We start from the raw sequence: 24561 nt of genomic DNA, 5'->3' as shown, positions 1-24561 counted from the left end.
ACTAATAATCATAATGTCAAATAATACTAGTTCAGGAAGCATACCATACCATGGCAAACAAGGGCTGAAATTTCAGGCCGTTCCTGCTGACAGGATCTTCTGGTCCCACGACAGCGACAACCCACCACAGGTTCCCCAGCGGCAATGGGCGCATACAAGAGGAAAACCCATTAACAGTGGCGGGATCAGAAGATCCTGTGGTTGGCCAATGGGGCGGGGGGCCAGAAAATCGTGCCTCCAAACTTTACTGTTCTGTTTGGAGACTAAAATGGTAAAACAAAACCAACTTACTAGAAATGGGGGAAACTATAGGGCAGCATGGTGGCGCAGTGGTTAGCATTGCTGCCTCACTCATTGCGCCGAGGTCCCAGGTTCGATCCTGGCCCTGGGTCACTGTCCGTGTGGAGTTTGCACATTCTCTCCGTGTTTGCATAGGTTTCTCCCCCACAACCCAAAGATGTGCAGGGGTAGGTGGATTGGCCACACTAAATTGCCCCTTAGTTGGAAACAATTAATTGGGTATTCTAAATTTATTAAAAAAAAGAAATGGGGGAAAATATAAATGTCATATTAAAACACTACTTAATTCTTCCTTGGCTGTCAAATGCACTCAATGATTTTTTTAAAACAAGTTTTGAAAACAATGTTAATTTTATTTTATAACGTCAAAAAACACATAAAAGCACATTCCATAACAAAGTTCAGTAACTGATGAAACAAACGGGTATTCCTTGAAACATGGAAGCTTGAAAATCTTTCATTGATTACCGATGAAGCTGAAGCTTAAACACAGCCACCAGTCACCATGGTTTTGCCGTTCTTTAGTCACGGGCGCATCACTTGGATCTTGCCCTCATCTTCCTTCTCTTACGCTTCAATCTATATAGTAATAGAAGCAGAGACGTTTAAACTGAATTATGGGTTGCTAATTGCATTTACAAAATTAAGACAGCTAGCACACAAAAAGAAAAAAAGGTTAAACTATTTTAATAATACAGAAGGAATTTCCCTCTCAAACACTTCTATATTTTAGTATGTTCAAAAATGTAAAAAAGAAAATATGTTTCAGCTGATCTACTATGTAGTGCTAGTCTTTGTTTTCAAATCCCTCCATGCCCTCATCCCTCCTCATCTCCCAAATTTTCTCCAATCCCACAACCTTCTGAGATACATGCGCTGCTTGGATTCTTGCCTCTTGTGCATTGCGAATTAAACATGGTCCACCATTGTGGTGGCAGCCTCGCAATCTCACTTTCCTAAAGCTAACTCCTTGGGGCGTCACAGTGGTTAGCACTGCTACCTCACCGTGCCAAGGATCCGGGTTCGATCCCGGCCCTGGGTCACTGTGTGGAGTTTGCACATTCTCCCTGTGTTTGTGTGGGTCTCAACCGAAAGATGTGTGCAGAGTAGGTGGATTGGTCACGCTAAATTGCCCCTTAAATTGGGAACAAATGAATTGGGTACTCTGAAATTAAACTAAAAACGTAACTCTTTGACCAAGTTTTTGGTCACCTGACCTTTTACTTCCTTATGTGGCTTGGTGTCATATTTTGTTTTATAATGCTCTTGTGAACTGCCTTGCCATGTTTTCATACATTAAAGGCACCATATAAATATAAATTGTTGTTGATGAAGAGCCTGAATTGTCACAGATTTTCCCTGTATATGTACACTAAAACACAACTTGTTTTGGCTGGTCAACATTCCTTTCAGAATTGTTAACATTGTGTTTACCACACTGATGCCTGTAGATGGAAGTACAATATGGTTTGCTCAATGTTTTTCAATCCCAAGCTGGATTTCTAAGCAGTTTGGTTGAAGTCACTTTTTATACTTGGTCATTGAGCAGCACTGTGGAGCAGATGTCAACCCCTGAAAATGTCATGTGCAATTTTTCTCACTAACAATCTTCTTTATCCAAAATAAATAGATGCGTGTATCCATTCAACATGCAAGGATGTGATTCTTAAAAGCAGATTGAATTCTCAAAGGTTTATTTTCCCATTATTGTGCTCATGTTCTTTTGAGCTGTGTTGTGAACATCACAGAACACAGCAGCAGCACTTGGGAAGACAAACCGCAACTAAATATTGAAAAGACCAAAGCCAGAGCTTTTGGTCTCAACACAAACTCAATTTCTGAGTCATAACTCTATCGGTCCCTGGATATTATCCAGAGACCGAATGAGACTGTTTGCAAGTTTGGTGTCATATTTGATCCCGAGAGGCGCCGCTGATCACATTTCCATGTCATCGCTAAGACCGCCCGACCCCACCTACACAATATCACCCAAATTCTTCCCATTCCAGCTTATCTGCTGCCAAAAACCCTTATCCAAGCCTTGGTTACCCTTAGATTTGATTATTCCAATGCACACTTGACTGGTCTCCCGCATTCTACTCTGCCTACGCTTGAGGTCAAAGAACTATAGAATTCCTACAGTGCAGGAGGCCATTCGGCCCACTCCTCGCAACCCCACCTAAAACGTGTATCTTTTGATCATTAAGGGGCAATTTAGTGAGGCCAATTCACCTAACCAACACTTCTTTTGGACTGGGGGAGGAAACCGGAGCACCCGGAGGAAACCCATGCAGACACGGAGAGAAAGTGCAAACGCCACAGTCACCCGAGTCGGAACTGAACCCGGGTTCCAGATGCGGCGAGGCAGCAGTGCTAACCACGGTGTTAACATGCCATTCATTCAAAACTCTGCTCTGCCTGTGTCCTAACCCAACTTGTCCTCCCATCACCCCGGTGCTCAGTGATCTTCATTATAATCAAGGCATTGCTTAACCGAGAGCCAAAATTCTCCTGTGTTTTCAGATCCCTCCCAAGGTGCTTGCTTTCAGTTGCCAAGGACCAAAGCTCTGGAAATCCCTCCTAAAACGTCTCTGCCCTCGTTTTCCTCCTAGACACTCCTTAAAACCTACCTCTTTGACCAAGCTTCTGGTCAATTGTCCTAATACCTCTTGAAGTCGTGGGTCAGATTTTGATTGATAACGTTCCAGTGAAGCATCTTGAGATGTTTTGGGCACAATCTAACGGAAAGGTTTCTCAGTGTCTTCTGTGGTGGGGTTTGCTGGGAATTCCCCACTGCTATATAACCACACTCAAGTCACCTTTTTGAGCCCTGGGGAGTTTCTCACCGGTTTAACCCATACTTAGGCGGAATTTACCGGCTGTTCACACCGGCGGGATATTCTGGTCACACTGCACTATCCAAGATCACCCAGGGGCCTCTAGTGGCCCGAGAGACTCCCTTGGGTGCCGTCCTACTTGGTCCACGTTTGTATGCACCAGTACTGAACCCGACGGACTGAGGCGTACCTGGGGAGGCCGATAGGTTGCAGGCAAGTACACTGAAGTAGATTTAGAACCTACTTAAGTACACAGCATGGTCCTGTCCAGGATTCTGGTCACACCGCCCAGCGGGGCTTGGGAGGCGCAGTGGCTGCCGGAAAGCCTCACCCATCATCTACCGGCCATGTCACACCCCACTGGAAGTGCGGCATGGCCGGTAGATCACAACCTTTATGTTAAGCAGTGCACTATAAATACAAGTTGTCATTTTCACTCCCAAGTTTGTTTTATTGTGGGATAATTTGAGTAGACAGTTAATATTCTTCTGTGGAAAGAATAAGTAACCTGCTCAGTCTTAACTTTGTACTGGCCACCATATTTCACACGGCATGACGTGTAAAAGCTAGTTATTTATGTTCCATTTATTTGATACAATTTTTTGTCACTACAGTATTTCCAAAGCTAGAGGGACGACGCAACCAACATGCAAACACAATTTGTTCAGTTATGTGTATGGCTGGCAGTTTTGAACAAATGCTGAAAAAATTAATTGTGTAAAAGAGGTCGAGCTGAAACTTGGAGAAACAGGTTTGGTCAGTTATATATGAATGTTTTACAAAATAGTTTCATTGCAGCAGTTACAATTCTTTTTTAAAAATATGTTCATGGGATGTGGGCACCGTTGGCTCAGCCAACATCTGTGGCCACTCAAATTGCCCTCGAGAAGGTGGTGGTGAGCCATGTTCTTGAACTGCTGCACACCATGTGCTGTCAGAACACCCATGGTGCTGTTTGGGAGGAAGTTCCAGGATTTTGACCCAGTGACAGTGAAGGAACAAGTTTTCCATTCATCTCTTCTTAGCTAAATCTGCTTGTTAAATCTAAAATGAAGTTGTGACACTCTGCTGCTTTTGGCTCCTGTGAGAGAATGAAATTCAGTAATTTATGCAGAAGTTTTGTTCAGGATCAGTCAGAAACTTACCTGCATATTGGGGCTAGGTGGGGAGGGGTGAAACATAGATAATTATGATGAGTGGGTGGAGGGGTGAAATGTAGATTAATAGGATGAATGGCTAGTCGATCACCTCCCCACCTGGAACCCATAAAATGGTAGAAGGGCCATCAAAATCAGTAGCCCGCCGCCCATCATTTTTAAAGAGGTGGGAGGGCCATTTTTAAAAAACCAATTGGTTGAAAAGGAAGGAGGTTGGGTACATCCTTCGGGTGTAGGATTGGGGGTTACCCGGTGTGCAACAGGGACATTCGCCACCCCCAACGGTCAACAAAACCTGACCCCCATGCCTGCCTCACTAGACTCCAACCCTTCCCTGTTCAATACCCCCAGCATCCCTCTCTCTGGGATCCACATTGTCTTCATTCCAGGGCCTACTTGTACTCCCAGCAGTGCCCACAACTGAGTTGTGGTGCTGCTGGGACTGTTAAGAGTTGCCGGCCAGCAGCTCTTCAGGGTGGGACTTCTCCCACTGAGGGGCAGAAATCCCACTCTCTCATCCTTAAGGCTGTCCGGAGTGGGTCATTGCTGCAGGTTGGCCTTGTTTAACATTGGTCTGTCCAGGACTGACATTTCTTATGAGGGGCTGGGCAGTACACCCCCCCTAACAACCCATAAAATAAAGCTTGAAACGCCCCAAGTATTTAAAAGGAGAGCAGAAAAGTATCAAAACATAACCCACCCACTATTGCACAAAGTTGATTCCCTCCTGTTTGCAAGATAAATTAACCGCAGGGGGAAACAAAAATTGCGCAGAAAGCAAGATGGGATAGGAAACCGGGGGTAATGTCAGAAAAAGCAACAGGCCAACACTTCACTTTAAATTTGATTTCTCAAAAATGGCCTAAATTAGGAAGACAATAGGTAGTCAGGAATATGATTGGGATTGAAATAGAAACAAAATGGAGGCCATCTCTTACTTCACATTTTAATAAAATGTTCAAAACATTAAAGGTTTACACTAACCTGCGCATCCGTTTCTTTCTCCACTGGAAAGTAAAAGAAAAATAGACTATTAGAATTGTTTGTCTTTTGTTCTAGAACATGGACAGATCTTCTTGCATGTTTATTTTTATTTATCAGAAATTAAAAGTGTACAATTTACTGCAACTCAATAATGCACAGCAGCTCTAGATAAAATGTATGCTCAATGAAATCCAAGTCAATCTGGTTTTCAATCACTTCTTCCTCATATCAACTTTGGTTATCTTCAGCACAATATGGATCCTAAACCCACATGTCTGCCCTGTTCCCATCTTCCCCGCAACCATTCACCTAATCTCAAACATTAATATGCTCTCTGCTTCAATGTGTAAAGGATGGCATTTTGTTCCCAGCCTGAAATCTTTTGCATTTAAGCTTGTATCTGTGGCCCCTCAATCTTAACCCCCTCAGATAATCAGAAAATGTTTCTCATATATCCAATTCCCCAAAATCTCCTTCAACTAGAGCAATAGTTCTGATAAAAATACCCACACCTGAAACACCCGATCTTGAGCTTTATCAGTTTTACTTGACCGTATCAAAATCCAGAATTAAGAGTTTAACGATGACCATGAAACCATGGTAGATCATCATAAAAAACTTCTGGTTCATTAATATCTTTTAGGGAATGAAATCTGTCATCCTTGCCAGGTCTGGACTACACGTGACTCCAGACCCAGAGAAATGTGGTTGACTCTTAAATGCCTTTGTGCAATCAGGGATGGGCACTACATGCCAGCAACATCCACCACATTCAATGAAAGAATAAAACGTAGCGGGCTGCATGGTGGCACAGTGGTGAACACGGCTGCCTGTGGAACTGAGGATGCAGGTTCGCCCCGGGTCACTGTCCATGTGGTGTTTGCACATTCACCCCATGTCTGAGAGGGTTTCACCCCATGTCTGAGAGGGTTTCACCCCCACAACCCAAAAAGGTGTGGATAGGTAGGAGGATAGGTTATGCTAAAGTTGGGGGGAAAAAAAGAATTGGGTATACTAAATTAGTTTGAAAAAAAGAATAAAACGTGGATGGTATCCAAGCGATAAATATCCCAACACCAGCAGTTCCCCCCTCCCCCAACCAGAGAACATGAGGGAAGGTTGGAGAATACAAAGAATACAGCATAGGAACAGGCCCTTCGGCCCTCCAAGTCCTTGCCGACCATCTAAACTAAAATCCTCTCTACTTACTGGGTCCGTATCCCTCCCATCCTATTCATGTATTTGTCAATCCCAGTCTGATTCATTATTTTGACTGAAGCTCGTTCTGCCGTAACTTAAATCGGAATTTGTGCCCTTTTAGTAAAAAGGGGCATTAATAATTTAAACATTATCCCCATCTGATAGTATTAATGCGGGGGGGGGGGGGGGGGGGCACACCACCAATCCCCCCCCCCCCCCCGGTGTACCATGACTGGTTTTCACCACAAACACGAGATGGTGGAGGGGAAAAGCAAATTAATATCTTCCACGTAAAATAGTTACCGCCGTGTTTAATGAACCCTGATTTGAGGGGTTTATTCGTGCTCCACACTTCACTCACCTTGGCCCGCATGGTTTGGCAGTTCAACCGCTCCCACCGACCTCAAGGCTCCAGTGCGCATGCGTCACAATGCAGCAGCGCGCACGACGAACTATAACTCCCATGATGCCACGTGCCTGGATGATCATGAAAGAAAAACGTCATTTTTATTCCAACCCGTTTGATTTCGCCTTTTTTTCGTTATTTTCGATCTGAGATAGCCTGCGGAGTTTAAATTTTTACTGTGAGTGTGAGGCGGTTGGACTACGCGTCCCAGTGTGCTCCGCGCGGCCCGCCTGCGTAATGGCGGCCCTGGCCGGTCGCCATGGCAGCGCGGGGGGAGGGGTGGGATCGTCGTGGGTGATGGCGGAGGCCGCGCAAGCCTCGCAAGCCCGGACTCAGCCGCCTTATCCGTCCCCGTGCCAGGCCCAGGCCCAGGCCGCAGCCTCGCCCTCTCCCGCCGCCGCCGCCTCATCCGCTACCATCACCCCGAGCACGGCCGACCCGGCCCGCCCCGGTGCCAGCAGCAGCCAGCAGCGCTCGGTCCAGCGCAAGGCCCAGGTCCGCGCTTTCCCCCGGGCCAAGAAGCTGGAGAAACTCGGCGTTTTCTCAGCCTGCAAGGTAAGAGCGGTGTCCGAGTGAAGTGTCCAGAAGGGGTTGCAGGGGCGGCACAGAATCCTAACCCCTGTCTATCTCTCAGGCTGAGATTTTAAGTCGTCCCCCATCCCATTGTCCTGAATTACGAACCACCGCATTTATTTTGGAATTAAAATGTGAAGAGCATGTCATATTTCCTCTATTACCTTCTGCCTCTCCTTCAATAATAACCCTGCACATTAATTGTCAAGGATCACACGTAAAGGTTGGTCACCTGGGCACACAAAGCTGAAAGGAGATGGGGGAGTGATACCTGTGGAACTGCATTCAGAAAATGAGCAGAAAGCAACTGTTTTTAACATAAGTGATGAATATTCCAGAGTGTTTTGATGATTGGCTCGCTCCTTAAATCGACAAATCACCTGGGGTAGTACCATGTCTCAATTTGTAACCATAACAATTAAATAATTGGGGTGGCATAGTGGTTAGCACTGCTGCCTCATAATTCCGACCTTGGATGGCTGGAGTTTGCACTTTATCCCTGTGTTTGTGTGGGTTTCCTCCCTCCGCCCACAGAAGTGCAGGTTACGGGAGTGGGCCGAATGGGATTCTACGATTCTGTTTCTGGTATTTGCAGGGGCGGCACAGTGGTTAGCACTGTTGCTTCACAGTGCCAGGGACCCAATTTCGGGTTGCTGTCTGTGTGGAGTTTGCACATTCTCCCTGTGTCTACGTGGGTTTCCTCCGGGTGCTCTGGTTTCCTCTCTCGGCCCACGTATGTGCAGGGTTACGAAAGAGAAAATGCTGGAAAATCACAGCAGGTCTGGCAGTATCTGCAGGGAGAGAAAAGAGCTAACTTTTGAAGTCCAATGACTAGCTCTTTTCTCTCCCTACAGATGCTGCCAGACCTGAGATTTTCCAGCATTTTCTCTTTTGTTTCAGATTCCAGCATCCGCAGTAATTTGCTTTTATATGTGCAGGGTTAGGTGGATTTACCATCCTAAATTGCCCCTTGGGGGTCAGATGGATTGCCCCTCCTAAATTGCTCCTTAGTGTCCATAGGTTGATTGGATTGCAGCGTTACGGGGAGGACAGGGCATTATAGTCTAGGTAGGGTACTCTTTCAGAGGGTTTGTGCAGACACGATGGGCTGAATGGCCTTCTACACTAGGTATCCTATGATTCTATTTTGCTTTTATTTGACAGCGAAAGGCAGAGTTTATGTGACAATTCAGACTGCTGTGGATCTGGAGTAAAATGGAGGTTAGACTGGGTACGAACATACAAATTAGTAGTAGGCCACGCAGCCCCCCAAACACTCTGCAATTCAATATGATTGTGCTAGACCTAATTGTAATCTCTCCCTGGCTATGCCGATCTCCTTTCATCCCCTTGTTAATCAAGAAACAATCTAGCTCGGCCTTAAAAATATTCAAAAGATTCTGTTTCTATTGGCTTTTGAGGAAGAGCATTCCAGAGATTCACGACCCCTGAAGAAAAACATTCTCATTTCCATCTTAAATGAGCGACCTCTTGTTTTTAAACAGTGACCGCTAGTTCTAGTTTCTCCAACAAGGGGAAATCTCCTCGCCACATCCACCCTATGAATACCCCTCAGGATCTTAAAGGTTTTGATCAAATTGCTTCTTGCTCTTCTAAACTCTAGTGGATACAAACCTAACCTCTCCACCTTTCTTCATAAGACATTCTTGGTATTTAGTCTAATAAGCTTTCTTTTTAGTGCTTCCATGCATTTACATCTTTCCTTAAATAAGGAGACCAATACAGTATATAATATTCCAGAGGGTCTCATCAATGCCCTATACAACTGAAGCATAACCTCCTTACTTTTGTAATCAGTTTCCCTCAGAATAAATGATAGCATTCTATTAGCTTTTCTAATTACATGCTGTATCTTTTGTGATCGATGCACTAGGACACCGAGATCCCTCTGCATCTCAGAGCCCTGCAATCTCTCACCAATTACATAATAAGCTTTTTTATTCATCTTGCCAAAATGGGCAGTCTTACATTTGCCCACATTATGTTCCATTTGCCAGATATTTGTCCACTCACTTAACCTATCTATGTCCCTTTGTAGCCCCTTTACGTCCTCTTCACAATTTACTTTCCTATCTATCTTTTGTGTCATCAGCAAATTTAACAACCACCCCTTCATCCAAATCATTTATATAAATTGCCCCTAACATTGATTCCTGATGGCACACCACTTGTCACATCCTGCCAACCAGCAAATGACCCATTTAAGCCAACTGTTTCCTGTTAGCTAGGTGATATTCAATCCATGCCACTGTTATGCCCTGCACAACAATGAGATTTTATTTTCCACAATAACCTTTGATGTGAAGCCTTATCAAATGCCTTCTGGAGATCTAAGAAGAGTATATCCACCGGTTCACCTTTATCCACACGTGACTCCATCAAAGAACTCCAATAAGTTGGCTCAACAAGATTTCCCTTTCACAAAGCCATGTTGACTGCCTAATTTCCTTGAATTTTTCCAAGTGTCCTTCTGTAATAATGGCTTCTCGCAGCTTCACTATGACAGATGTTAGGCTAACTGGCCTATAGTTTCCTGCTTCCTGTCTCCCTCGCTTTTTGAATAAAAGAGTTACATTTGCTACCTTCCAACCTAATGGAAGCTTCCCTGACTCTAGGGAATTTTGGGAAATTGTAAGCATTGCATCAACTTTCTCATTCCCCGCTTTCAAGATTTTGGGATGAAGTTCATCAAGACCTGAGGATATTTCTGTCCGCAGACCCAACAATTTGACCAATTCCGTAGTGATTGCAATTTTCTCAAGTTCCTCCCTCCTTCCATTTCCTGGTTTACAGCTATTTCTAGGATACTATCTGTGCCCCCTATAGTGAAGACCGATCTAAAATACCTGTTGATCCGCCATTGCCGTACTTCCCATTATCAATTCCCCAGAGACATTTTTTATAGGACCAACACTCACTTTCCTAACTTCTTTCTTGCTATCTATCTTATAATAATAATCTTTATTGTCACAAGTAGGCTTACTTTAACACTGTAATGAAGTTACTATGAAAAGTCCCTAATCGCTGCATTCCGGAGCCTGTTCAGGTACACAGAGGGAGAATTCAGAATGTCCACATTACCTAACAGCACATCTTTCGGGACTTGTGGAAGGAAACCGGAGCACCGGAAGCCCACACAGACATGGGGAGAACGTGCTGACTCCACATAGACAGTGACCCAAGCCGGGAATCGAACCCGGTGCTGTGAAGCCATAGTGCTAACTACTTTGCTACCGTGCTGCAGTTGTGGGCACCGAGAGGGTGATTTGTGAGATAATAGAACCAGACAAAGGATGGCTCAACACACAAAACAGAAAAATACATAGCATAATAGATTAAATCACACAAAAAACAAGGCATGTCTTTTTATTAAGTAACAGCTGTGCCTAATGTTGGGACACCTGGTTTGAGGACACATGCTGGTTTGGGGTCATCATCCTCTGGCACAGAGAAAACAGAAAAGCTCAGTGTGGAACAAATTTCCTGAGAGGGTGGTGGAGGCAATTTCAATTGCGTTATTCAAAGGGAATTTAATTGTGATCTGAAAAAGAGTGCAAGATTGTGGGGATAAGGCAAGGGAGTGCCCTCATTAGCACTGTGGTGTGATAAATATATCCACTTGGCTCTGAAGGTAACTCCTTTGTGTCTTTTTAAAGAATTTAGAGCACCCAATTCTTTCACTCCTTTATATCTTAATGAACTATTCAATCAGGTGCCTCTCAGATATTTATCATGTTTTACACAGTCGGTCACAACACTTCTATGGTCACTGCTGAAATCTTTGTCGATTCAACCTACACTAGTGTAAGTAGTGCTTTTATATTGAATTATTAACGTAAGTCCTCATCGAGACATTTATTGTGTGCAATATAGTTTGATCAGGCAGCTCCAGGAGTTACTGCAAGTGATATTCTACTCCTGTGTGCTTGTAAATAATGAGCAGTTTGCTTTTATATTATCAGTCATCAGAACCCAAGAGTCAAATCTAGAATTAATAGATATGTGTTTAAGACAACTTAGAGAAATTTAGATAATGTTGGAAATTGCAGGAGTCTTGAAGTGCTGCATCTTTTTGAATGATCTTACTGTTTATTAATAATATATGAATAATAGTTAACTATTGCTAATATCATCAGCTGTTGTTTAAAGTGTAAGTTCCTCTAATTAAATAACATGAATCAAAATTAAATACCATTATGCTCTTTGATCTACAGCTTTTTGTTTTGTCTACTACTAAGAAACCCACAAAGACCGTATTTATTTTTGTACCAATTCCCATATCCGAATTCCTGCTTGATTCAACTGATCGCGGTTTTATATAATTGTAATTTTCATACATGAATAGAAATATGCAGCATTACATGAGCAAATAAATACATAATCAGTTGAAGTTGGTTATATTCATTCCTTCTTACAGTCACAGTTACTGGCGATCAGTGACAGATTGAATGTTTTAGTCTCATTTTCCCCTCAAATCTATTATCATAGAATAGTTACAACACAGAAAGAGGCTATTCGGTCCATCCTGCCGATGCCAGCTTTCTATACCAGCAGCTCAGCTAGTCCCAATCCCCCTGCCCTTTCCTCATAGTGTGCATCCAGTTCTCTTTTCAAATTCCCAATTGATTCTGCCCTAACAATGTTCTGCATTTCAGATCCTAACCATGCACGTGAACAAGGTTTTCCCTAATATTGTTGCTTCTCTTGACAATCATATTTAAATTGGTGTATTCTGGTTCTTGACTCCTTCACCAATGGGAACAGTGTATGATTTTGAACAATTCTACTAAATCTCTTGAGCTTTTCTCCTCTAAGAAAAATAATCCCAGCTTCTTCAACCTCCTGGTAACTGAGGTCCACTGCACCCACCTCTGCCCCCTCTCTTGAAGTTCTGGCTTACCACTGTTGACTTCCACCGTGAAGGCTGATGCAATGTACCTATTCAGTTTCTCTGCCATTTCTTTGATCTCCATTACCACTTCTCCAGCCTCATTTTCCAGTTTTCCAATGTCCATTCATGCCTCTCTTACCTTTTGTATATCGTAAAAACTTGCAATCTTCTTTTATATTGCTAGCTAGCTTACACATATTTCATCTTCTCCCCCCTTATTGCATTTTTAGTTGTGCTCTGCTTGCATTTAAAGGCTTCGCAATCCTTTGGCTTCCTACTAATCCGTGCCACATTGTATGCTTTTCCTTTTGCTTTTGTGCTGTCCCTGAATTCCCTTGTCAGCTATGGTTGCCTCATCCTTCCTGTAGCATGTTTCCCCTGCCTTGGGTTGAATTTCTGTTTTGCCTCCTGAATAACCACAAAAACACCTGCCATTGCTGTTCCATCGTCTTCACTGCTAGGCTCCCCTTCCAATTAATTCTGGCCAGCTACTCCCTCATATCTTTGTAGTTACCTTTATTCAACTGTAAAACATCTGACCCCAACTTCTCCTTCTCAAATTGCAGAGTGTATTCTAACATATTGTGGTCACTGCACCTTAAGGGTTCCTTCACCTTGTGCTCCCTAATCAAGTTGGCCTCATTACACATCTCAAAATCCAGATTTGCCTGTTCCCTTGTGGGCTCTCGACCGCAAGCTACTCCAAAAAAACATATTGTAGACATTCCACAAATTAGTTTTCTTGGGATCCGCTGCCAACCAGATTTTCCCAGTCCACCTGCATATTGAAGTCCCCCATAATTATTGTAATGTTGCCTTTCTTGTATGCCTTTTCTATCTCCTGATTTATTTTCTGTCCCACATCTTGACTACTGCTTGGGGGCCTGTACATAACTCCCAACGGGGTCTTTTTTTTCCTTTGTGATTCCTCAACTTTACCCACACAGATTCTACCCCTTTTGACTCTGTATCGCTTCTTGCTATTGTTTTAATTTAATTTCTTACTAACAAGACAACCCCACTCTGTCCATTTGCTTGTCCTTTTAATAGAACACATATCCTTGGATATTTAGATCCCAGCCCTGATCCCCTTACAACCACGTCTCTTGTGATGTCTACAACTTTGAATCCACCAATTTCAATGTGTGCTAAAAGCTCATTTACTTTGTTTCGTGTACTGAATACATTTAGGTACAGCACCCCCCCCCCCCCTTCTCATAGTTGACTGACCCCCCCCCCCCCCCCCCCCCCCCCCCCCCTCATAGTTGTCCCCTTTTCTGTGTGCCTGAAGTTAGATTCCTGCTGCTTTCCATGCTCTGTTCTGTTACTTGCTCTGGAAACTTTACTAATCTCTCCTGAGCCCTCAGCCCAATTTAACTATTTTAAAGTCCTCACCATTGACCTGCACTCCTACCTTCTCCTTTAACCTTGATTTTCCATACAACTGAACCCTTTCCATTCTTTGAATACATTGAATAAAACTGCTTACTCTCAACCCATTGTGTTGCCCAGCACCCTCCATGTTGTTTATTGTCACGTGTACCGAGGTACAGTGAAAATTATTTTTCTGTGAGCAGCTCAACAGATCATTAAGTACATGAAGATAAAAGAAAATACATAATAAAAAATAAGGCAACACAAGGTACACAATATAACTACATAAACACCCGGCATCGGGTGAAGCATACAGGAGTGTAGTGTTAATGAGGTCAGTCCATAAGAGGGTTGTTTAGGAGTCTGGTAACACTGGGGAAGAAGCTGTTTTTGAGTCTATTCGAGCGTGTTCTCAGACTTTTGTATCTCCTGTCCGATGGAAGAAGTTGGAAGAGTGAGTAAGCCGGGTGGGAGTGATCTTTGATTATGCTGTCCGCTTTCCCCAGGCAGCGGGAGGTGTAGATGGAGTCAATGGATGGGAGGCAGGTTTGTGTGATGGACTGGGCTGTGTTCACGACTCTCTGAAGTTTCTTGGGCCGAGCAGTTGCCATACCATGTCAAAATACACGGAAGTTTAAATAATATTAATCTGCATTTATTTTCATGAAAATAACCCCTACTGAACAAAATGCATATTATTAGTGTGCAGCTATTATTGATATTTTTCGTATTTTTTTTACAATTTTTCAAAAACAAATTTCAATTAAGGGGCAATTTAGTGTGGCCAATCCACCTGCCCTGCAAATTTTTGGGCTGTGGGGGTGAGACCCACGCAGACACGGGAAGAATGCACAAACTCCACACGCACAGTGACCTGGGGCTGGGATCGAATCTGGGTCTTCGGTGCCATGAGGCAGCAGTGTTAAGCACTGTGCCACCATGTCGCCCCTACATTTTAAGTATTAATTCATTTATTTCCTCTCTAGGCTAACGATACCTGTAAATGCAATGGCTGGAAAAACCCAAACCCTCCTACAGCCCCAAGAATGGACATTCAGCAACCAGCTGCCAGTCTGAGTGAGCTCTGTCGCAGTTGTGGACACACGTTAGGTAACTATTTTTGTGTAATGAGGTTTTACTGTGATGCTTAACACTTGTAACTGGGTGGTTCAGCAATTTAGCGAATGTTCCACTTATTTCCCGGACTAGGGTTTGATTCCAGTCCAGCGTGCTGATGTAAGTGCATTGAGGTTTTATCAGTGTGCCAGGGTCCACAGTGTATATAACTGCTCAATATTCAGCACAATTAGCACACAATTGTTGACTTCACTCACTCAGCAAACAAAAAGATGGCTGGTGTGAAAACTTGAAATGGGGGCGAGGGGTCCTCTTTCAAGGCTGACATTTGCTATGGAATGACGTCCATGCAGTTATTTTTGCAATGTGCTAATTTTGCTTGTGCCATAGATAAGGACATGCAAACTTAATACTGGGACTTTTGCACAGGGAGGGAGTGGAGCATTAGAAGATGTGATTGCCGGTTTACTATTGGTTAGTTGTAGTTTAGCATGGTGAAGGTTTGAGGAGTTTAATCTTCATTGTTCAGTTAAATAAGAGGCGACATTGAATGTAGTTCTACTGCACTGCATATAAGGAATTGAACTCAATGTGAACAACACTTAATTTTAATATTCTCATCCTTGTTTTCAAGTTCTTCAGTGGTCTTCCTCCAATCCACTGTGATATCTGTGATCCACCAATTCTGCTATTGTGCATGTCCCTGATTTGAATTCTTTGTTCCATAAGGCCTTTAGCTGCTGAGGATCTAAACTCCGAATCCCCTCCCTAAAACCCCCAACCTCTCTACCTTTTCTTTCTCTTTCAAAATGTTCCAAAGAACCTACCATGCCCCTTCAAGTGACTTGGATGTTAAATTTTAGAATCATAGAATCCCTACAGTGCAGAAGGAGGCCATTCAGCTCATCGATTCAGCACTGGCCCTTTGAAAGAGCGCCCTAGGCCCAATTCTCCCACCCTAACCCCATAAACCCCCTAGAGGCAATTTAGCATAGCCAATCCACCTAAAAGGCACATCTTGGACTGGGGGGGGATGAACCAGAGCATCTGGAGGAAACCCAGGCAGACACAGGAAGAATTTGCAAACTCCACACAGACAGTCACCCAAGGCCCGAATCGAACCCGGGTCTCTGGCATTGTGAGGCAGCTGCCCATTTGTTTGATAATAGTTATGTGGGCCTTTTTAATACATTAAATGTGCTGTATAAATGCCCACTTGCTGTAGAAATAAGAACACGTTTCAAAATAACTTGATTGTCGAGAACTAAATAAATGACTTTTAATTCTAATGTTCACACCAATGTTATTTATGTTTGACAATTAGCGGACCATGTTTCTCACTTGGATAATGTCTCAGAAGATGAGATTAACAGGCTGCTTGGGATGGTGGTGGATGTGGAGAATCTATTCATGTCAGTTCACAAAGAGGAGGACACTGACACAAAACAAGTCTATTTCTATCTTTTCAAGGTAAGTCTGTGGAGAAGCCACTCTGGCTTATTTTAACAATCTAGGAAATTGGTGCTACAGTTGTGCATTTCCTATGTTGAAGAAAATATTTACTAAGCATCAATTTAAGCCTCACTTTTAAACTTCACTTTTAGACTGCAAATGTAAACTACGGGCGCGATCCTCCGCTCCCCACGTGGCCTGGGAGAATCGCGGGAGGGCCCCCTGACATTTTGTACGCCCCCCTGGCGCTGGCGTCCCCCGCGATTCTCCCCCCCCCCCCCCCCCCCCCCGGGGCTCGGAAAAATTGCCGCTTGCCGTTTTTCACGGTGAACGGCGATTCTCCGAGACCGATGGGCCGAGCGGCCGGCCCTTCATGCCCGTTTCACGACGGCGGCAACCACACCTGGTCGCTGCATTCGTGAAACGGGCGCTAGATGCCCGTTTGGGGCATCTAGGGGCCCGATTGGGACGGGACCACCACGACTGTGCTCGGGAGGGGACAGGCCTGCGATCAGTGCCCACCGATCGTCGGGCCAGCGTCCAAACGGACGCACTCTTTCCCCTCCGCCGCCCGGCAAGATCAAGCCGCCACGTCTTGCCGGGCGGCTGAGGAGAAAGACGGCCACCGCGCATGTGCGGGCTCATGCCGTCTGCGCGATGAAGTCATCCGGCAACCCGCGCATGCGCGGATGACTTCACATTCTTGGCGCGACGTGGTCGCTGCCGAGAAAGACGGAGGCCCGCTCCTAGCCCCCCGGATAGGGGTGAATTAGGTGCGGGAGCGGGCTCCGAGGCCGTCGTGAACCTCGGACGAGTTCACGACGGCCTTCACGAATTCGGCCTCCTGCATAGAATTCCGCCATACATGTCTGAAGTGTGATGCATTGTGGGACTCACTTTCCAAATGTGAGAAACTCAATTAATGATCTCCGGTATATATAAATTGCGAGTATGCTGCAACAGTACAATATCGTATTGCATATCCTGTTATCACAGGATGTGATGTTTAATTATATTTGGACTTGGTTAGAGTATGTTCAGTTGTTCCCAATATATGGTGGAATTACTGTTGGGAGTTCAGAGGAGAGCTATTTAGTTGGCTCCTGGAGCTAGAGAGTGAGCCAAACTTCACTCTGCACAGAAGAGCAAGGCTAGGAGTATTTGGAAGAATTCACGATTTTCCCAGGAATGGCAAATTTGGATGCAGTTCTGTCGGACACATGGGGCAAAATTCTCCGACCCCCAGCAGGGTCGGAGAATCGCCCGGGGCCGCCGAAAATCCTGCGCCGCCGTGGCAGAAATTCTCTGCCACCCGGGAATTGGCGGGGGCGGGAATCGTGCCACGTCGAGCCCCCTGCGGCGATTCTCTGGCCCACGATGGGCCGAAGTTCCGCCGCTGGGAGGTCTCTCCTGCCGCCGAGGTTTGAACCACCTCTGTTGGCGGCGGGATCAGCGGCGGGAGCGGGGTCCTGGGGGGGGGCGCCCCCACGGTGGCCAGGCCCGCGATCGGGGCCCACCGATCCCCGGGCGGGCCAGTGCCGTGGGGCACTCTTTCTCTTCTGCCGCCGCCACGGCCTCCGCCATGGCGGAGGCAGAAGAGAATCCCCAGCACGCATGCGCCGGTGGTGACGTCAGCGGCAGTGGCGGGTCTGAAAGGCCGCTGGTGCCGGTTTTGGCGGGTGCCAACCGCTCCGGCGTGGGCCTAGCCCCCAAAGGTGCGGAGAATTCCGCACCTTTGGGGAGGCCCGACGCCGGAGTGGTTGGCGCCACTCCCCTACGCCGAGGCCCCCCCGCCCCGCCGGGTAGGGGAGAATGCCGCCCATGATTTGAGGACTGGGGATATAGATTAGTTATGAGTTTTAGCATAAATAATGATATTCAATTTTCTTCGGAACGGGTGATATATTTGCACAATGGATTTAATCAGTCAGGTGATGAATTATAATGTCTGCCCATTTATTAATTATATCTGAATGAATTCGTATTAATATGTAAGATATAGAACTATTAATTCCAGAATCACAGGAAAGAGTCCAATAAAAGATTAGGAATCGGTGATCAGTTCAAAATATTAATCAGTAAAAACAAAATCCTAGTATTACTCAACAGGCCAGGTAGCATCTGTGGAGTTAACATTTCGGATGGGTGACCTTTCCCAAGTTGGTGTTTGGTTTTATATGTTGCTGCACTTTGAGAAATGTACAATTTGTATGTTGACTTTTAGTGATCAAATGGAACAGACTTGTAAGCAATGTGCGTATAACATTAAAGCCCTCGAAACAAGTTGGATTAAGTGAAGAAAGCAAGCATTTTTATAAAGTTGTGCAATGTTTACCATACAGCAAATCAAACCAAACACTCCAATGTAATGTACAATATGAAGCTGCAGGTACTTAAATTGCATTTCATTTGCACTGTATTTTCACACACTAATAAGGCAACTATCTGACTTTATTTCCTTCTTGTTAGCTTTTACGGAAGTGTATCTTGCAAATGGCACGTCCTGTGGTAGAAGGAAAGTTGGGAAGCCCTCCATTTGAAAAACCAAGCATTGAGCAGGTGAGGTTTAATGACAGGAAGTTTGAGTGTGGCTGTAGTTTGACTGGATTATGAATGCCGGAGAAGACTGTTCACTCATAACATAAATTTTAAACATTATTGATTAAACTTTGTACATTTAATGGGAGTGAAAATAGTCTTTTATCAAAAATAGCAATGCAATAAGTACTTGTGGCTAAAATATAAAAGTGGGCAGTTTCAAATGTTATGGACTAAAATATCAGTGAGCAGAAAGATACAGTAATCCACCTTCGTCTCCGGATTTATATATTCTTTAGGTTGAGGAGCATTGCTGAGTTTTTACATTGTTTCCCTTATGAAATGTATTAAAATGCTCACTATTCAAACAAGCTAAGCTAGTATATTTTGCAGAAATTACTCATTGTTTTGCAGAAGGATTTCTCCATGTTTTTAAGTTGAAACGAATGGTGAGCTTGGACTTTTTCTAAGCAGGACTGGGCCCCTGGATGGGGGATCTAAACGTTTTTGTTATTCACCCATGAGATATGGTTGTCACTGGCTAGGTCAGAATTTATTGCCCATCCATAATTGCCCATGAGAAGGTGGTGAACCGCTTGAACTGCTGCAGCCTATGGGCGTTGGTACACTCTGCTGTTTGGGAGGGAGTTCCAGGATTTTGACCCAGCAGCAGTGAAGAAACAGCGATATATTTACAAATCAGGACGGTGGTGTCCAATGTATCTGCTGGTATCAACTTCTAGATGGTAGAGATTGCGAGTTTGGAAGGTACTGTGTAAGAAGTCTTGGTGAGTTCCTGCAAAGCATCTTGTGGATGGTACACACCGCTGCCTCTGTGCATCGGTTGTGATGGGAGTGAATGTTTGGAAGGGATGCCTATCAAGGGGGCTGACTATTGCAGAATAAGTAATGCACTGAAATATCTACCAAGGTTTTGTGCTCAATTCACTGGAAAGGTGATTGTAATTGCAACCTGACATCATTAAAGATTTAAGAGTTAATGAAAAAGAAGAGACATGTGAATGCAAACTGAGCTTCTTGCCTGTTCGATTTGAGGATAAAAGAGAATTTTGTGACACCTTTAATTTGTGAAAATTAGCAGTAAATAATGTGAGGGGGCGCATCCTCTAAAGGGGGTGATTGCTTTTCCACCCAGTTAGTATCTGCCTGTCTCAGGCAGTATTGTGTTCAAAATTATATTAACAAGACCTCCATTTGACATTTTAACACAACTGTCTGGAATGTGATGTTGGTGGAAAGGCATGTTTTGATTTTTGCCGCTTTGCACTACACACAAATAATCCAGGCAGTCTGCATTGGACTCTCATGCCATGACTCTGAATGCTGCCCACAGATTTGCCTTGCTATTGGATGGGCATCCTCAAGGTCGTCCAATTTTGCTCTAGCCTGAATTGGGAGGATCTTTTTGACAAGCAGCTGATAGTTTCATTTAAATGAACCCTGGGTCTCAAAATGGCTGTAGCCAACGCATTTAACTGGTTGGTACATCAAACGTTAAAATCAATCCCAATGAGACCATAAGACATAGGAGCAGAATTAGGCCATCGAGTCTGCTCCACCATTCAATCATGGCTGATATTTTTCTCATCCCTATTCTCCTGCCTTCTCCCCATAATCCCTTATCCCCTTATTAATCAAGAACCTATCTATCTCTGTCTTAAAGACACTCAGTGATTTGGCCACCACAGCCTTCTGCGGTAAAGAGTTCCACAGATTCACCACCCTCTGGTTGAAGAAATTCCTCCTCATCTCTGTTTTAAAGGATGTAAAACTAAGGGTGGAATAGCTAAAGATAAAGTGTCTTAGGAACAAAAGTGAAAGATCTTTGGGGAAGGTTTAACAGCAATAAATCTTGGATGTGAATGTGTGATAATTTGAATCTTTGATATTCTGTTTCTACCAGGGAATTTTAAATTTTGTTCAGTACAAATTCAGCCACATTCCTGCCAAAGAAAAGCAAACTATGTATGAACTTTCCAAAATGTTTCTGCTCTGTTTGAATTACTGGAAACTGGAAACTCCATCTCAGTTCCGGCAGAGGTCCCAGAATGAAGATGTTGATGCATACAAAGTTAATTATACCAGGTATTGGGAAGCATCACCAGTATGTTTGTGAAATGTTTCAGTAACCTTTTTTTTAGGTTTTGCGTCATTTTTAGTCATTGAGGAATGTTGATATGAGAGAAGGAAACTGTTGGTGACAGCAGCAAGTTCTCACAGGCCACATATGAAATAAAACTATCCTTACTTTGCCCAGCAACATGTTGCAGTCCAACATCCAGAGCTTTCTATTGCAACATTGTGACGCTTCCAATTTCTGCAGCATTTCTTTGCCAAATAGTGGACATTCTTGTGCTTTGGTCCCTTATGCTGCCAGATATTGCTCGAGATGGCCACAACTTATTTTACGTTGGACTGTTGGAACAGGATAGTTTAAATCCCAAGGGGGAATAGATAGTGCGCAAATTTTTGTCACCTGGGGCATAGGCATAGTATTTCAGTTATTTTTGATTCAAAGTTTTCTTTATGGAGTCTGAGTCTGTATTAGTTTTGTAAGCAGGTTCAACATGAACAACATATGAGGTCTGCGTGAGGATTAAGAGGAAGGAAACAGCGGATTGTGTGTCATATGAAGCTTGTTCTTGTTTCCACATACTAATTGAGCTGCTATTTTCTTTTTTCTGTTGAACATTGTCTTATTTAAAACTAAAATTTCACAAGGGCTGACTGAAGGTAGTTTCCATTCTTGTTTATAAATACAAAATTCGCTGTCAACAGTGCTACCTCTGATCTGTGTGAAATCTTTTACTGTGAAAGGGAGGTCTTAACTTTTTTGCATAGGGATGGTTTGAGTTTTCAACATTTTCATTTCTTGGGTGAATTTTAAGCTGATTAAGGTGGATTGTTTATACAAGAAAATGGCGCACGGTCCGTTGCAAGCATTACCGTTTCATGATTAGCAGTTTGATGCAAAACAAAAAGCTATTTCGATTCTGCTCCAATAATATACCTCGGCATCAAACTTAGAAGAACATCCCCTTCTGCACAGTGTGGCTTTTTTCATCTTTCACTTCACTATTTTTGTGTGCAATAACATAATTCCTTATTAAGTTGGCAGTTTAAGTGCCCACGACAGGAAAATTGTCCAATAGGTCAACATTTTCCTATATTTGTCACTAAGCTTAAAAAAAAAAGAATTGTAATGTTAATTTCTGAAAGTAAATCATGCATCATTTGTACATTGGTTTCAAGAATCAAAAGATGAATTTTGTAAAGTGCAAGTTTTGTTGTCTTCCAGGTGGCTTTGTTACTGTCATGTCCCTCAAAGCTGTGACAGTCTTCCTCGATATGAAACCACGCAGGTCTTTGGGAGGACGCTGCTTCGGTCTATCTTCACAGTCACTAGACGACAGTTACTTGAGAAGTTCAGGGTGGAGAAAGACAAGCTGATGCCAGAAAAACGAACACTCATCCTCACCCACTTCCCAAAGTAAGAGGTTAATGCTTCCAATTTGGCGCAATATTTTCATTGGGGCAGTGGAAGAAGCACAGTTATAGAGGCATTAGCCATAGTAAAACATTTTTCCTTTGGCGAAGCTTCAGAAACTGTTCCCATCCCCCTGTTCCCCATCCCAAATCTCCAAGCTGTGTGGAAAGTGTCCTCAAATGCTACATTCTACTAACTATCAGTAATGCAACTAATACCTAAACCATGCACTCCTATCGCTCACCTCTCAACATTTTCTTTGGCACAGCGTAGCAAGATGGCTGTATGGCAGAACTAAGGGGAACTTCATATTGCTGAATAAATGCTATTTTGTTCCAGTGTGAATCTCCCTTGAACTAGTTGTAAGAGAAATCCGCTCCAGTGGGGAATCCGTGCAACCTGATCTACCCGGCAAGGTTGGGCTCAATTCAAAGAGCAACTTAGAATACAAAGTTTAAAAATTCATCACTTAACCATCCACCCAGCTTAGAAATCTTTATCTTAAGGTATTTATCATTTAAAAAAAAAAAGAAAATTTTTTTTTGATTTTTAACTTTTTATACATAAAACAAAACAAGAACACCAGACGCCCACTCTACTAACCAACACCCTAATAACTCACAGAATAGCAGACACCCCTCCCCAGCAGCTGACAGTAAGCAAAGTGCAGAATAAACAGACCCTGGGCGGAATTCTCCGCTCCCCACGTGGCGTGGAAGAATCGTGGGAGGGCCTCCCAACATTTTTTACATCCCCCCCTCCCTCGGAAAAATTGCCGCTTGCCGTTTTTCGCGGCGATTCTCCGAGCCCAATGGGCCGAGCGGCCGGCCCTTCACGCCCGTTTCACCATGGCAGCAACCACACCTGGTCGCTGCATTCGTGAAACGGGCGCCGGATGCCTGTTTGGGGCATCTAGGGGCCCGATTTGGACGGGAGCACCATGACTGTGCTCCGGAGGGGACAGGCCCGCGATCGGTGCCCACCGATCGTCAGGCCTGTGTCCAAAACGGACGCACTCTTTCCCCTCCGAAAAAGACGGAGAAAGACGGCACCGCGCATGCGCGGGTTTCGCATCGTCTGCGCACTGATCTCATCCGCGCATGTGTGGGTTCAGGCGTCATTTCCGGCGGCTGAGGTCGCGTCCGGGTGGGGGTGAATTAGGTGCGGGGAGCGGGCCCCGAGGCCGTCGTGAATCTCGGGCGAGTTCACGACGGCCTCTGCGATTTTTGGAGCCAGTGGAGAATACCGCCCCCTATCTCTTGTGAAACCCCTCAATGACACACGCCCCCCCCCCCCCCCCCCCCCCCCCCCCCCCCCCCCCCCCCGGCCACTCAAGATAAACAACCTTCTCCCAACAGAGAAATGCTCATCAGGGCCCGAAGCCATACTGAGGCACTGGGCAAAGAGGCTGACCTCAACCCCAACAGGACCCGCCTGCGACAATCAGTGAGGCGAAGGTAAAATGTTTGCCCCTGCTCCCGTCTGCAGCAGCCGGCAAGTCCGACACTCCAAATGTGGCCCCCAGGGGACTGGACTCCAAATCAAAGTGCAAGATTGGAGATTGCCAACATGATGCTGAAAAACAACCTGCAAAATTTCTCCAACATCGGGCAGGACCTGGACATATGTACATGGTTGACCGGACCTTTCCCACACCGTTTGTAAGTGTCCTCCACTGCCTCAGACAACTAGCTCATCCTCAACCTCGTCAGGTGGCCCTGTGCACCACCTTTAACTGTATTAACCCCAGCCTCGCACACGAGGTTGAGGCATTCACCCTCCACAGCACCTCACATGACAAACTCTCCTCTAATGCCACCCCCAGCTCCTCCTCCCACTTGGCCTTAACCCCCTCCAGTGATATCATATCCTCAACCAAAATCTTCCCAGAAATTGCTGAGATGACGGCACCTCATCACTGACAACACCCCCTCCAAGTGAGGAGGGCGGTGCCACCGGAAACATTCGGAAACCTTCCTTGCAAAGTCCTGACCTGCGCATACCTAAAGCCCCCCCCTCCAAGGAGTCCCAAACTGCTCTTTCGTCAACTCCAAACCACCCTTCCAAAAATGGGTCCTTCATTTCCATCACCATCGCTCCTCCCATCCCCAAAACCTAGCATCTGGTCTCGCCAGCTCGAACACATGATTCTCTCGAACCGCCATCAGCTTTGACCCCCTCTCCAACTAAAAATGCTGCCGAAATTGCCTCCATATCTTCAGTGTGAGTACCGCCACCGGGCT

The 24561-nt window shown here is 44.7% G+C and overlaps 1 protein-coding gene and 1 long non-coding RNA gene across 3 annotated transcripts in view; one reads left to right on the top strand and one right to left on the bottom strand.

Annotated features, from left to right (window-relative positions):
* Positions 1–632: 632 nt before the first annotated feature.
* Positions 633–7636, bottom strand: LOC119953869. The gene is made up of 4 exons (XR_005458130.1): positions 7622–7636; positions 6840–6955; positions 5279–5301; positions 633–879 (listed from the first exon to the last, which is right to left on the bottom strand). It is a non-coding gene; the product is annotated as an uncharacterized LOC119953869 (long non-coding RNA).
* kat2a (K(lysine) acetyltransferase 2A) overlaps positions 7155–24561 on the top strand; it is a 41927-nt gene continuing 24520 nt past the window's right edge. Inside the window, exons 1-6 of one of the 2 annotated variants that reach the window (XR_005458129.1) lie at positions 7155–7439; positions 14730–14853; positions 16145–16290; positions 18742–18831; positions 20735–20916; positions 22130–22321. Coding sequence is in view for 1 of the 2 variants with exons in the window: in XM_038778469.1 (XP_038634397.1) it covers positions 7182–7439; positions 14730–14853; positions 16145–16290; positions 18742–18831; positions 20735–20916; positions 22130–22321 (992 nt within the window). In the remaining variant the exon portion in view is untranslated. The remainder of the gene's footprint in view (positions 7440–14729; positions 14854–16144; positions 16291–18741; positions 18832–20734; positions 20917–22129; positions 22322–24561) is intronic. The other variant, XM_038778469.1, reaches the window with a different exon arrangement.

Source organism: Scyliorhinus canicula, chromosome 19 (assembly GCF_902713615.1).
Source record: "Scyliorhinus canicula chromosome 19, sScyCan1.1, whole genome shotgun sequence".
Taxonomy (NCBI): Eukaryota; Metazoa; Chordata; class Chondrichthyes; order Carcharhiniformes; family Scyliorhinidae; genus Scyliorhinus; species Scyliorhinus canicula.
This window is presented reverse-complemented; position numbering and strand designations above follow the sequence as displayed.